Here is a 15,346-nt window from a genome sequence, read left to right on the forward strand (position 1 = left end):
TGCATACAGAATACTGATTTCACCCCTTTACATTAAATTTGATTATATTCTGCTAGAGATCAACCAAAATGAGGTTTTATAGCGTTCTACAGAGTGCCACCTGCTTGTTGGTAGACTTTGAATCTTTTAGAACCTCGATGTGAAGCAGTTTTGAGCACTTTATTCAAAATCCAAGAAGACTTTGACACTGCATTAAAAAGTGTTTTCAAGAATTTCCAGGCCCTTTAAGAAGTTTAGATAACCCACTGTTCTGTCTGACCCACAGAGAAATACCAGGCAGCAGTCACAGAGGACGAGCTGAAAGAGAAGACTGAGGGAGCTGCATGATGGAGCTCTAAACAAATGTATTTTTTAATGACATGGACTGAATCCAGTGTGTTGGAGAGAAAAGCACAGATGAAGAGGATCAATTACGATGTAGTTAAAATCATTTTATTGTTTAAGTCCACCGTTTTCCTACACCATACAAACGTCCATCATATTTTTCACTGAAAATAAAATCCTTACGTACAAAAATGTTGCTTTTTTTTGTCTACATGTTCATTTAAACCACAGTAACATCCGTCACAGTACCAATTGTACACTTATGTAAAACAAAAGTCTGCAATGCTGTACACAAAACCCTAAACCAAAAAAATACAAATAAAAACTTTAATTACAATGCTAGAATTCTTTCAGCAAAAAAAAAAAAAAAAAGCGTTGACCTTATTCCTAAAGGAGAGTTACAACTCCCAACAAAATAAAAACAGTCAACTGTAAGAAAATGTACGATCCGTGACATTAACAGTTAATTTACTGTACAGCTGCTGGAACAATGTGCGTCACTGTACAGTGTCCTTGATAATGCCAGTTATGACGGTGGTTTGTATTTGAGCCTTTAAGCGCCAAAAATATGTTCAATATAATAAGATCCTAAATTTTGATCAAATAAAAAAAATCACATGCAAGCATCTTCAGTTATAGATATCACACACACACACACACACACGCACACACCAGCTGTGGTGGGTCAGAAAATACGAAAAAAAAAAGGAGAGGAGAAAAGACTTGGAAAAGTACAGAAATGTGGAAAGTGATTTAAAAATTCTCACACTGACGAGCAAAAACAAGCAAAAAAAAAAAGTAAAGAAAGTGGTCACACGGCTTATCAAAAGCATCATAATGCTGCCAAAAAATACAGATTCCCTCTTCAAAGTGTTGAGATTAACGACTTTACAGACGCTATAACAGTGAAACCCCGATGCTGGTTCACTTTTTTTTTTGGGGGTGATTTTGTGAGAAGAAACGGTTCTGCAGTAGAAGTATAAATTCAAAGTGTAAACATACATATGGGCTCAAACTTGATGGGTAATAAAGAGACAAACGGCATCACTGTGTAAGAAGCTTCTTCTGTTGAAGTTATTTAACTATAGGGAGCAGTGTGTAGGATCTATTGGCAGAAATGGAATATAATGTTCACAATTATGTATTCTTTAATGTCTCAAATCATGGCTTGGTTCTGACAAGTGATACTTTTATGGGGCCCACTGAATTGCTTCAATACTAAAAAAATAAAAGTAAAAATAAAAAAGCCTTGTTATTGAATATAGAATTTAAATACCTACCCAGGGGCCTGGGAGTCAGGTTGGACTAATTTTCAGTTGATTCGGTTCCATTAAGCAAATTCAACTGTGGCAACTAATGCTGGGAAACTACTGGAATTTGTTTTATGGGACAGAAAAAAACTGAAAAATGAGATCAAGCAGGCTTATTTAGTCAAGGCTTACCTGAAGGCCACCGTAGGTTCAATTACACACTTGGAAAGGAAGGGGCAAGGCGTTTGAGCTGATTGCAATCTGCAACTTTGCCACTAGATGCCACTAAATCCTCCACACTGCTCCTTTAAATGCTCTAAAATGACAATAAAATACTTGAGTGAATATCCTGTCTGGTGATGTATTGGGTGTTTTAAAAGCTTGAGGATAGTTGTGACAATCCAGACAGGAAAAAGCAAACTTTACAGGAGGAAAGCTCTCGTCTCGGCTTTCAGAGACAGATCATGGGAGCTCCAGGTTTCCAACTCCTCCAGGCTGATTCTACTGCGGAGTCAAGTTGTTTCTACTGTTGATTCCCATTGAACTGAAACGCAGCGTTTAGCGCTGGCTGTCAGTGGAAGGAGAGCGAGAGCGGGATCGTGATCGAGAGCGGGAACGGGAGACGGAGGCTCTCTGAGCAGGGGGCGGGGAGGGCGGGGTGGCGGACTTGCTGGTTTTAGAGGAGCGCTTTGCAGGTTCCTTTGATTTAGGGGTTGGGGAGGAGGCGCCGCCGCCAGGGGACCCACTGGGGGATCGGGAACGGTTGTGGGTCTTGTGAGCGGGGCTGCGGGAACGTCTGGGGGAGCGAGATGGAGAACGACCACGAGAACGGGACCGTGAGCGAGAGGAGCTCTCAGACCTGGAACGACTTCTCGACCTGGAACGAGGAAAAAAAAAAAAGGAACAACAGGAGAATCATTATTATTACGTCGATGTATATGATGTACAGACATCCACTACTGGATTTCTGTTGCACAAGTATTTTCAATATGAATACAGTTTTAATGTCAGGTAATGTATAAAACCTACACACATTTAATATGTCATATTTCATAAATTCATTTTTATCTTATCTTGTCTCACATGCTGTCCCAACATGTGAATCTCCATTCTGAAATCAGAAGTCGCATCTCATCTCTCATTAAAAATAACTAAAAAAGTAAGTGAATCGCCAGTGTGATTGGGAACATTGCCCACACATATTATACCGTCTAGTTGAGCCAAGAGGGCTGTACCATGACCCAAGAATAGTGTTAGAGTTTTCTGTCACAAAGGTGGTTTTCATCTGGCTAGATCGGCAAAAAAAAAAAAACACCATCACCTCCTTTGGAAATAACTATGAGCAATAAAGATCATTACAGCTAATAGAATACTGAGAAAATTATATTGTTATTTATTACAGATTATAAATCAAAAATAATTTCACAGTGACTTCCACATCATTATAGGACAGTGTCAGACCTTAATGCAGTTCTCGAGAATAACTAAGTTTGCTGCATCAAGTTGTGAAATGTGCAGCTGTCACATTAGAGATAAACAGTGGACACTCAGTGGTAAGATACAGAAAACATCACTTTTCACACTTGTAATTTCCTGCCAGCATTATTCTGCTGCCTTATCTGCAGCAACAGTGTTGCTTTTTGGTGTGATATTTTTTTCATATTGTTGTTGGAAGAATCGGTTAGTCTAGTAGTAGAATTACACCAAACGCCCCTTTTATAGGAGTGCACACAGACGTTCCGAATACAGCCTGGGTTAAGAAAGAAAGTTGATAAGGACCGTTGTGGTGCCCGTTACATTGTGAGCAAGAGGAAACATAAGTGGAAAGTGGAAGCATTAATCTGTTTGCAGACAATCTTGAGTGAAAGGAAATGCAGCTCACCTCTTCCTGGCTGCCTCAATGAGCTTGATTTTCCTGCCATTGATTTCTTTTCCAGACAGTTTTTCCAAAGCGTTTTTCAGATCACTGCTAGAGGCAAACTCAACAACCCTGGAGGAACAACATCAGATAATATTAATTACAATCTAAGATACGTTTTTCTATTATAAATTGGTCGCAAGTTTCCTCAAATTGTAAGTATCAGCTTTATGTTAATGGTCTTACCCTTCGTTGAGTTTGGGGCGATGTGCGTCTGCAAATGTCACCTCTCCAGCTTGTCTCATGAAATCTTTCAGGTCCTACACACGTAAACATCAGTCAACTTACGGAGAGGCTCAGGACACAAGCACAGCCTGAGACATAAAACAGGACTCATTTACCCAAAAAGAGAGATGGTTAGATTGTCTGAGAGGACTACACACTCTACTGCAGATAAGAAAGATGAGTCCAAGAACCTCGGAGGCCGTTTAATCAGCCGCTCATTCGACAAAGTGTCTTATATTAAGAAATATAAAAGCTTAGTAAATTTGTGTTTGCCAATTTAGATCCCAGACAAATATGACATGTGCTATCATTGGATAGATAAGTTTTTGCAAAAGCTTTGAGATTCTTGGACTCATAACTACAGAGACATGAACACCATCTGCATCAACTGAACTGCAGTGGCGCCACTTGGGCAGCCTTTGGCACCAAGAGCCCCATTTTCCCCTGACAGAGAGGGCACAGGGCTCCACGCCGGGACCGCCCCTGTCTCGGCACCCTGCCTCAGTAAAGAGAGTGAACAGGGTGGAAGAGAGGAAACTACTACCTGAGAGCGAAACCCTTTGGGGTGGGCCGCAGGCTCTCCGAGCCCACCATAACCTCGGGATTACAGCAGATTTTATCCATGGGCACCTGGGAGGAATTCACACTCTCTCGCTCGCGATGTGCGGGAACACCAGAGGGGGGAAGGGAGGGGGGATTTCGATCGACCGAAGCCCCTCAAATTAACGAACCATCGATCAATACGCCACCACCATCACCATCGACTCTCGCTCTTTCCTCTCCTTTCTCTCTGCCAACTCTCTGTTTCCTCTCTCTCGCTCTCAGCCACACACCAGGCACACCCCTGCCTTCGACAGGGGGCGTTGCGAGCGAGCGAAGGGGCCGCCAGCGCCTCTAGTGTGGAGCGATCGCTCACATGACCAGCAGGCATCAACTAGGAGTAGGACAGACTGGCTGACACCACAGGCTCAACCCAGACAGAAGGACCCAGAAGGGGTTAACTCCACCATAAGCGAGCTCTTCCATATGACACAACAGTCAGGCTGGCAAATAAAGGGGTGAAGAATTGGTTAAAATTTGAAAAAAGGAACAAATTAAATGTTTTCTTGTTGTTACTGCTCTTTGCAGGTTAAATAGAGCGGCCATTTTTAAAGAACAATTTGGGCCTTATCACAATAAAAAAGTGTTTGTTTAAACATTTTAGCAAGCTAAATAAATTATGGATTAGATTCTATGTTTTTTAGCAGCATGGTAATCTACAGTTGTATGTGTGTATTGTTGGAGGCAGACTGTTGGAGATGATAACATTTATGGTGTTGCAGCTTGCAGAGACTTGCTCTGTATAAAAACATGTGGCAGTACTAACCTGCCAGCTGACGCGAGAGGACAAGTTCTCCACGATGAGGCGGTTCTCAGTGCGCATCGGAGGAGGATTTCGGCTGAAACAAAAAAAGAAAAAAAAAAAAAGACTCAATCAATTGAGCACTAACACTGTGAGGCTGAACGAGAGACTCAAGCAAAGTCTAAGAGCTCTCATTAGCGATTTGTCAATAGCAAGGCTAATGCATGTCATGGATCTTTAAAATGGAGTAAGCACAGGGCTTGTGTTGTGTTTTAACTAAGACATTTCCAGACTGCAAGTGATGGATCGTAATTAAACTGAATCTCCTAGAGAAGCAAAGAATGACTTGACTGAATCCAACATTCAAGTGACAGGGAAACCTCAACACAACTGCAAGTTGTTTACACACAGCAAAAGGGACAGCCCACATTTTCCCCCAATATTGGTAACACCTGAGGGAACATTACGAAATGTCGTACATGTGGATTTTCAAATTGTTCTTTTTGTTTGAATGGTACTGTAACATTTTTGCTGCACAAAAAAGACTTATTAATCTCTACTTCTTACCATAAGTTATCAGTTTCTATAGAGATTTAACTACATATTGCAGTGAAAACCAAGGCTACAGTAATTAAAGTGTGACACTAGGGTACTTTACCTCCGACTGCTCTGGGAGCCTCGTCCATAGCGATCAGAGAAACGTCCACCTGCACTGCCGCCTCCTCTGCCACGGCCGCCTCGCAGGCGTACACGGGCATGCTCAATAGTCACCCTGAAACACAGACAATGTTTGTTTTGTTAAACCACCAGACAGAGCAGGAGGAAAAGAAATAGCTAATTATCTAAATTTATTTAGATCGTTTAATGTACATCACCACAAATTCCTACCTTTCATTACACAACTCTTTGCCATCAAGCTCATAAACAGCATCTTCAGCATCTCTGGGGTCGTCAAACTCCTGCAACAAACAAAACATTAACAAAGGGTGTTGAATACTTTAGGAATACGCGAAGTAAGCAACACAGCTCAAGTCTCTGGCAATATTTACTATTCTGGAATTTAGGAAGCACTATACCCATGAAGAATATATCACTCAAATTTCATGGATTTTTTTCAGCTGATAGTGTTACTCGATAATCACCCGTTTCTGATAGCTGAGACCAAAAAGATAATTTCACATTTTTGTATTAAAAAAAAAAGTTAATGCACGCCTAAGGGCAAGAAAGGCTCAGATGTAGTCAGCAAGAAGGAAGATTTAATATTCTATAGCTCAACCAAATCTAATGACCACCACAGACATTTTGAAATGTCTTAGTGGGAAAAGCACAGGTGAAATTGATAATGTTAACAATGGCTCAGTTGTTCCAGCAAACTAATCCAGTGAGCAAGCATGCACAGCTGTCACTAATGTTCCTAACTGCACATGAGCCTTTCCAACTATGACAAGTCAAAATGTAGTGCTTTTATAGAGCAATTGTAAATAAATACTTAGACACTAATACTAGATAAAATCTGTCCAATTAGACATGTTAATGTCAATACTGATGACTAACCACCACCACCTGCTGCTGCTTCTGTAAAACAAAATTAAAGCAAATTGGCTTGGAATAATCAGTCTATAATTTATCAGCTACAGTTACATTATCAGAATATATAATCATGTACAATTCCCATTAGCCAAAAATTAATCTGCCCAATATACATATACCATGGAACCTAAACATTTGCACATTTTTATCTTAGATTTGCTATTGTACTTGTATTTCCTTCTTTATACATGTTTCAATTTGTATTGTTGGAGGGAGCTGAATGTTTTCAACTGCTTTTCTGTAACTGTTTTTCATATAAAACAAGAAAGAACTTGAAACTTGAAGCAGTAATTAATTTAAAACGTGTTCAGACATTACAGTGGTTAGTTGATGTGTGGGTGTGTCGTATATATACATGGAGCCAAATGAAAGCTATACATAGCTATTGTGGCTACATGTTAAAATGAATGGGGATGGACTAAAATGTTGCTGTTAAGCGAAATATAAATGGCTATTTATTTAGAAGTAGAACCCTACAACACCCTCAGCATATCTTAGGTGTCCGTGCAACGTTAGGAGGCTCACCACGAAGCCGAAGCCTCTCTTGAGGTCGATATCTCGGATGCGACCGTATCCTTTGAAGAACCGCTCCACATCCTTCTCCCTGGCCGACGGGCTCAGACGGCCGATGAAAATACGACATCCACTCATTGTCGATGTCTTGAAGGTGACAGCTATCTGTAACACACACACACACACACAAATATTATTACGGCTACAGCCAAAACAGAGGCTATTAAAAGTCGGTGACGTATTCACATATTCGGCCAGTTACGTTACTTGACCTGTGTGTCATTTTTGTCGCTAGCTCGGTTTGAGGCCTAGCATCCAAATATCACCAGGCTACGTTTCGTGCTAATTCAAGCTAACGGTTAACACCACACAGCAGATTTTACGCTTATTATAGCAAATCTAAAACATTTTGGTGGCGTTACGGTGCGTTTTTATCGCCGTACACGTACCTTTTAAGGTGGTCCCGGTAGTGTTTCCGTGCAGGCTGTCGACAGTGACCGCAGAAATCAAACAAAATGGAGCCTCAGCTGTTCAGGGAGGGGGCAGCTTATTCTTCTTCTTCTTCTTTTGAGTTTTATTGGCGGTTGTCAGACCAACGTACAGGTGCATTACCGCCACCTACTGGACTACTGGAGTGTGGCGCAGTAGATTGACAGGAAAATAAGGAGAGAAAATAATACCGATAAAAAAATAAAATTAAAATATTTAATAATATAGTACCGTTATTATTATTATTATTATTATTATTATTATTATTAATAATAATAATAATAATAATAATAATAATAATAATAATAATAATATTATATAACAGATCTTGAAGTTTTATAAATAAATAAATTCACACATTTTCATAAAAAAAAAATTAAAAAACCCAATTCATCTAACTGAGAACATTTACTCTTTACTATACTTTTTTTTTTTAACCTTTATTTAACCAGGAAGTCCCCTTGAGATTCAGAATCTCGTTTTCAAGAGAGACCTGGCCAAAATAGCAGCCAAAACTCAACAAAAGTGCCAAAAAAAAAATAACATTTACAATAAAACAAGTGTAATACAACACAAAATTAAAACATAATGAGCCTTATTAAGAAAAACAAGCACATGTCTCCACAGTCTTGATGGTAGCTTTAAATGCATTGATTGATATCAGACTTTCTAGTTTAAACTTTTTCTGTAGATTGTTCCATTACCAGGGTGCTGAGTAAGAGAATGCAGTTTTTCCCAGTTCAGTTGAACTGATATACTATACTATAAGATACTATATATACATACTTTACTATACTATACCTGACCATTATTATACACACGCACTACCACCACAGACTGATAGAACATCTGCAGCATCTTACTACAAATGTCAAGGGATCTGAGCTTCGATATATTGTTCTTTTTAACAAAAAATCGATTTGTCTTTGTGCTGTTGCAACCCCTGAATTTCCCATCTGCGCTCAGTAAAAGTTTATCTTATTTCTACTTATACAGGGAAAAAGGAATCTGAGCAGCCTTCTTGTTAACATAAAACTAATTGTTAATAAAGACTATTTTTTCGAATTACAAGTATTTTTCATTTCCTCCATCGCCTCCGTCTCTTTTCTCTTAAATACATTTCCTGGAAATAACAATCGACTGTTCCAGTTTCAGGTTCCCTGACGGGAGTTGACGCTGCAGAATCCGAAAAGTGCCGAAGTCCGGCGGCAGGGTTTCCGAACATGACGTCACGGATGCGCCGAATACAATGTTCTATTAGTGCCGTTTCTATTTCTGACCACTAGGTGTCACTCAGACATAAAACTACTGTACAGAGAGGACCATAGACTGTATAAATGGAGAGGACGCATGGACCACATACTGTACACCAGCTATATAACTTAATAGGATTCAGGAACATAAACAATATAACAGCAGGCCAGTAGACATAATAATAATAATAATGAACCAAAAGTTCATCCAGAAAAAAAGGAAGAGTTGCAATCATACAAAATTGATTTCAAGAAGCAATTTAAAAGATATTATGTTTTAAAGCTCCTCAGGCAGGTCATTCATTTCTGCAGTTTAATCAAACACAGCAGTGTGATTCAGGGAGTTGTTACAAGAAATAATAAACGACAACAACCTTTGGCCAAGAATAAAATGTACTTCCTCTTTCGCGAGTAAATGATTGATTATGAATTGAGGAAGTGGGTAGAGCACCACCCTATATAATACAGGTTTTACAGTGATCTCATACTATAATGGGACTAATGCAGTACCATATACATAAGGCATACTAGGAATAGCTTTAGAGATATTACATTGATTGCACAGTGCCAGGAAGTAGGCTGGTGCATTCATTCAAGCTGATATTGAACACCGACACCTTTCCATTCGACTTTCAAATCTTCCAGGATCTAATCCAAAAGAAAACATGACCGATAGGTACTGGAAATGTCCTGAGTTCAGTCTGAAAATGTGTGACTTTTTGTCAATTAAATCAACATTTTTAAGAATTACACACAGTCTGACACAGGCTTAAATAATGACACGTCATCTTCCACATTCAAAAGAAAGCTTTAATTAGAAAGTTATATACACACTGTAAAATTAAATTAAACTTTATACAAATATTAAATTACTATCTTCACACCCACTGCCATGTACAGAGGAAAAAAAACAAAGCTGAAAGCATTTGAAACTAAGAATCAAGATGTGTACTTTTTTTAACCTGTTATTTTCAGGGACGCAGCACCGTACAACAGTGCTTCTGCTGAACACAAAGTTAAATTTCTTTGTTTTGTTTTTTTTCTTTTCAATCCCATAATTGTTTAATGCTTTGTCGTAGCAAAGGAGAAGCAAAGGAATAGTGAAATATAGGTGCTTATAGGTTTCATCATCATCATCACCATCATCATCACAGTAGCTGTAAAAGCTAGGGGAGGACAGAGAAAAATGGACATTCGTTTAGTCGTGTCCACAACAAAAGTAAACTGATAAATACACAAAGACAGTTTTATGCATAGAATAGAAAAGAACAGAGTAAGGCCATTGGGAAAACAGAATACTTTGCAATATTGTAAAGCAACCAACGCGGAGGCTTAAGATTATACAAAAACAAAACAAAAAGTACAAGTCTAAGGCAACATTCTGTTTGCATTAATAATGTAGCCGTTGACAATGACGGACAGCCACGAATGCCAAATAAAACGAGAATCAGAGATGTTTTTTTCTGAGCAGTTAAGCTTGAAAAGTAATTCCTTGGGAGTCATGCTTTTTCCAGGGTGACCAGCTCAACCACCAAAGATTTTCAACTGGGAATGGAAAAAAGGATGTTTTCTAACAATGATTCTCTCTTAAATTTGCACTTGGCATTAGGAGGGTGTGTGTGTGAGTGTGAGTGTGTGTGTGTGTGTGTGTGTGTGGCGGGGGTGGGGTGCTATATCACAAAACTTTCAGCGTTTCTCTGCAACCAGTTGCAGTTGTGTCAATAATGCACAAAGTGGAGAGTCTTCGGTTCAGTGTGAAGGTGGGCGAGAGCCAGTTCCTCTGAGGGGACTTGTGTTTTCCAGCCATTCACCAGAAAATGATAAATATTCTAGCTCGAGAGTAGATGAATAATACACACATTGTGTAGAGGAGTTTCTGCCTGAAGTGACGCTGGTTTGTTCATGTGACTTATTCAATGCTGGGAGGGATGCTTTCCTATGGTGAGAGACGGGGGACATTGTGAAGCCGGTCTCTGATCTCAAGAGAAGCAAATCAGGAAATGGCTGTATCGAGGCCGACCATATGAGGACATGTCCTCTCCTGCTTAGCTCACACACACACACACACAAACACACACACACACACACGCACTCAGGTTCAGCAACTCAAAGCAGCCAATAAATACAGTGGGGAAAAAAACTAAACAGCCGAAAAGTTTAGTCACGTGCCTAGTCATCAGGAAAGACGACACTCTCCTCAGCTTTCAGACAAAAATGTGACATAATGTCTTACTCTTTTCTAAAACAAGTGAGATGTAAAGCACAGCCCTGGAACCAAAACACCAATCAATCCCACTCATGCGACAGAAGGAGCACCTTCCAGATACCGGGTGCAGCTGGCAACAGAAAAGAAAGGTCTTTTTATAGTTGTGATATGGTGCTTCGTAAAAACGCTGCACCCTGCTTTTAGCTCTTGTGAAGTGGTTCTCAATCCCACTAATCCATATGCTAGACGCCACCCGCGTACACAGAAAGCTAGAGAGACAGAGAGAGAGACAGAGAGAGATAGAGAGAGAAAGAGAGAGAGAGAGAGAGGAGGCTTCATGCTTCATTCAGAGTGGGCCACCGTGCTGTGACAGCAATAACTAAAAACAACATGCAGCATTCACAAAGCGGGGCCGCAAACACCCAGCCGTCACTCACAACTTTTCAAGTACAGCGGGAAGACGATTCTGATTCTGAGCGCCACAGCGTCTGGAGCGAACATCACAAGGTTTTTTTTTTTCTTTCGTTTTATTTTATTTTTTTCATATCCGCAGTAATCCCAGACAGAGTGTCTCGATGGCTCTCAGATGAAGCCTCTGTGAGCAATGTTTATATAGAGAACGACACCTGGGAGGAGGCAAGTGTATGGTACGCCTATAGTACACCACCATGACTCAGTATGTATGTTTTACATATACATAGGATCTACAGGATTTATGTTGAGGTGGCACCACTGTGTCAGTTTGATCCAGTGGCTGGGTCCAGCAGTGCTCCATCATTGTGAGTGTTGGTTGTTGGCTTTGCTCTGCATGGGTAGCAATGGCAGAAGAGGTTGCATGGGGAATGGGGGCATAAGTTCTAGTCTTTTCTCTGTTTGCTGCTGAAGGGGAGTTTGGGGGGAAAGTAGGTTGACAGCCACAGTCAGTCCTGGTCAGCAGTAAGAGAAAGGGAAATAAGGGCTCTGCTGCTGATGCTGATAGCGGGCTGGGAGGCTTCATGCTTCCTTCAACAGGGGGATATCTGCAGGGGAACAGAGCATACAGACATATTAGAAAAGAGAAGTGGCTCAAGAGTCAGCTGTTCACCCACAACATGAAAATCCCAAAATTACATCTGTAAATTTCCTAGACTTGCCGCACTAGTCACATGGTGTTCAGGCATACACCGATTACATGAATTGCCAGACTTTGTTTCATTGTCTGTTTCATACACACACATACCCTGGTATAAATTCTTTAGAATTATTTAACGAAGTTCTGAGATTACACGTGTTATGTGTTTATGTATGGAAGAAAATCTGCAGATACATAATCAACTCTATCTGTAACTCTCTAATAGCCATATTGGTATCAGTTGTGCAATATCACACAGTTTCCTCTTACCATCAGAAAACTCATCCACAGAGTTGACAGAAAGCAGACTGTGCTGGTCGCTACTCTCAGAGTCTCTGCGGAGAGGTAGAGGGCCTGCGCATGCACCCCCAGGGTGCTCTCTAGCCCATGATGATGAAGAGGAGGATGAGGAGGTAGAAGGGGCCTGATGAACCAGCACCGTCTCTGCATGACGGCGGGAGGAGAAGGATGACGATGAGGACGACGTGGATGGGAGACAGAAGGTTAAGTCTCTGTGGTGGCGGCTTCTGCTGGGGCCTTGGCCTCCCGTGGCTCCCTGAGGAAGACCCTCAGAGAGCACGATCGGGACTCGAGTCTCTGGAGGAGCCGGAGGAGGTGGCGGAGAAGGAGGAGGAGCAGAAGCACCACAGGGACCTCCGCTTCCATAAACAGCCTCTTCATAGGAGGGCAGCGTCACCTGGACGCCCTCGACCATGATGGAGCTGGACTGGCCTGAGACTCCCTGCTCCCTCCTGGTGGACAGAGAGACAGACAGAAGGAGGATGATGACAGCGGCTCAGGTTGATACAGTCGTGTGTGTTGCGTGCCGCAGCAGAACCTCTGAGAGGAGGTGATTAGCGTCGACTGTACAATCCCTTTATAGCAGGCTGCGCTAAACCCTCAGGCCCAAAACACAATCAACAAGAGTGCCAATGAGCATTAGATCAAATCATTGGGGCCTTTTTATCACTGAAGCGGTTTGTGACTGTGATGGGATTAACTCCTTTTTTGTACACTTACTTTCATTTCTCAAATATTTAAAACATGCCAGCTTGTAAAACTAGTCTTGTCTGATGCAAAACTTGTTTATGTAACCAGTTTCAAAACTGAATCATAACAGGTGTGTCCCTGGTGTGTCCATGGAAAGAATGAATCTGCTGTGTCACTTTGCTTTGATTTAATGGCACCAGAATTAAAACAGGAAGTGTTCTTTCAAAACAAACACAATTAAACCTCTCAAGAGTTCTTTTCAACATGTTCACAGTCTGCAGTTAAGCCAAGAAAACACACAAAGCGACATCATATACATACATTCTTCTGACAAAAACAGAAAAGGTCTAAAATAATCAAAGGCACTTTGTTTATATAATGCGGTGAAGTGTCAACTTCCCACGGAAAAACTTCACAATGGACTCCATTGAGTCAAGCAACACAAGAAGAGGATCAGATGTTTTGCAGGAAGATATATCTGCACCATTTCTATCCCCCATCTCATGGATTTAACAGCTCAAATTACATGGTATACAATTTTTTTACACTTCAAATGCACTGCAGACTTATCTTATTGCGATTACTTTGTCCAATGTTGCAATTATGATATGATTCACAATGTTGTATTTTTTAAATGGAAAGGAGAAGAATGATTTCAGCATCAAAATGATCATGATGTGACTTTTTGATGACGACGCTCGTGATTCATTTCCTGACTGGGTCTTAACTGTCGTGATGCGTCCTTTCCCTGATTTGCCTCGCCCTATCACATTCCAAAGAAGAAACTAAATAAGTCTAGACTACTAGTGGTTGTTTTAACATGGATAACAAATTACAGGTGCTGTTGACCTTGTTTTGTATGCTAGCAGTTGTTCTGCATTTTATAATGTTACTGCTGCCTACATGTGCAGGAGGTAAGTTATTATCCAAACGTTTTGGGACAATTCCTGTGTCTAGCGGTGTAATCAGTCCTACACTGCATTTTACCCAGTGTACCTGAATGATTAGGTGATATGCACTTGTTGGTATGGACAGATATAATTATATTTCTTTTGCTGAAATGCTTGTGAGGATGGAGATCCGTATTCTTTAAAGTCTGGAGTTAGAATTCAGATATGGTGATGTTAAGGATTTTAAATATACAACCCTGAATCCGAAAAGTTGGGATGTTGTCTAAAACCTAACAAAACAAAACACCACAATGTGATAATTTGCTGATCCTTTTTGATATATACTCAAATGAAAATAGTATAGTACAGTATATGTAATTTTCAAACTGATAAAAAATGTTTTTTTTTGTGTTAATACTCTCTGAAATTGATGCATTCTGTATTTATTTACATTTTGCATCCAACTTTTTTGGAATCAGGGTTGTATCTGGGGTGAGAATACAGGAATACAGTAATGTGTGTGCATTATTACCTGCTGTGATGGAAGGACTTGAGTTTTGGCTGCACAAGAACAAACAGCACCACTAACAGCAGGATGAGCGCCACAGAACTCGCTGTGGACGCCACAATAGACAGAGCGGGAATACCCAGCGGAGAGTGCGGCTCCTTGTCTGAGGGACAAAAGAAAAGAGAGAGAGGAAGTGAAAATGTGGTTCACCGATTTTGATTTACATTTCCTGCATGAAGTTGTGTGTGTGGGCACGATGAGATAACACAGAGGTGACAGACCTTGTGTAAGTCGGCAGCTAATCTGCATCGGCCCGTCCCACTCGCCGTTCTGGCAGGTGAGAAACTTGTAGTCTCCTTTCAGAGCGTAGCCCTCGTCACAGAAGTACTCGATGACGGTCTTCTGGGTGAGGCGGTGGCAGGGAGACGGGTGGCATCGGTAGCCGCCGTTCTCTGGCTCAGTGGGGGGCGAACATACTGTGAAGAAACGGAGGCGGAATAGATTTTAACGTGGCTGTTGTTGGTGTTATTTCTACCTGTTGTCAGATTTGATTCATGTGGTTAAAAGCTTGTATTGTGGATGAAATCCCCCAGTGGTTCCTGCTGACTCTCAAGGACAATCCTCACTATACGTGTTATGACACTGAACTGATGTGAAATTTCAGTTGCGGTCTTGTATTGAGTGCATGCCCTCAACCTCAAAATTTTCGAAAGCTGTATTTTCAGGAAGTGAGGAAA

General features: G+C 40.8%; 2 protein-coding genes across 3 annotated transcripts in view; both read right to left on the bottom strand.

Annotated features, from left to right (window-relative positions):
* Window positions 1-410: 410 nt before the first annotated feature.
* Window positions 411-7,718, bottom strand: srsf5b (serine and arginine rich splicing factor 5b). Of its 2 annotated transcripts, XM_059356253.1 has the most exons (8): window positions 7,612-7,718; window positions 7,175-7,327; window positions 5,948-6,018; window positions 5,718-5,831; window positions 5,084-5,156; window positions 3,679-3,752; window positions 3,457-3,564; window positions 411-2,451 (listed from the first exon to the last, which is right to left on the bottom strand). In XM_059356253.1, the coding sequence occupies exons 2-8, from the start codon at window positions 7,298-7,300 to the stop codon at window positions 2,133-2,135; spliced, it is 885 nt and encodes a 294-aa protein (XP_059212236.1). In that variant the 5' UTR covers window positions 7,301-7,327; window positions 7,612-7,718; the 3' UTR covers window positions 411-2,132. The 2 variants fall into 2 exon arrangements, with proteins under 2 accessions (XP_059212236.1, XP_059212237.1); XM_059356254.1 differs by lacking the exons at window positions 411-2,451; window positions 3,457-3,564 and having other exon boundaries at window positions 3,698-4,760.
* Window positions 7,719-9,958: 2,240 nt separating this feature from the next.
* susd6 (sushi domain containing 6) overlaps window positions 9,959-15,346 on the bottom strand; it is a 35,269-nt gene continuing 29,881 nt past the window's right edge. Inside the window, exons 4-7 of the mRNA XM_059356324.1 lie at window positions 14,891-15,085; window positions 14,634-14,772; window positions 12,492-12,973; window positions 9,959-12,129 (exon numbers count right to left, since the gene is read on the bottom strand). Coding sequence (XP_059212307.1) covers window positions 12,104-12,129; window positions 12,492-12,973; window positions 14,634-14,772; window positions 14,891-15,085 — 842 coding nt within the window. The 3' untranslated portion in view covers window positions 9,959-12,103. The remainder of the gene's footprint in view (window positions 12,130-12,491; window positions 12,974-14,633; window positions 14,773-14,890; window positions 15,086-15,346) is intronic.

This window comes from Centropristis striata, chromosome 18, assembly GCF_030273125.1.
Source record: "Centropristis striata isolate RG_2023a ecotype Rhode Island chromosome 18, C.striata_1.0, whole genome shotgun sequence".
NCBI classification, from domain to species: domain Eukaryota; kingdom Metazoa; phylum Chordata; class Actinopteri; order Perciformes; family Serranidae; genus Centropristis; species Centropristis striata.

Excerpts from the sequence above, each read along its gene's own strand:
- srsf5b (XM_059356253.1), bottom strand. The coding sequence starts at position 7,300 with ATGAGTGGATGTCGTATTTTCATCGGCCGTCTGAGCCCGTCGGCCAGG. Across the intron at positions 3,753-5,083 it reads CCTCTCGCGTCAGCTGGCAG|GACCTGAAAGATTTCATGAG; the intron begins GTTAGTACTGCC and ends TTACGTGTGTAG. Across the intron at positions 3,565-3,678 it reads CGCCCCAAACTCAACGAAGG|GGTTGTTGAGTTTGCCTCTA; the intron begins GTAAGACCATTA and ends TTGTTCCTCCAG.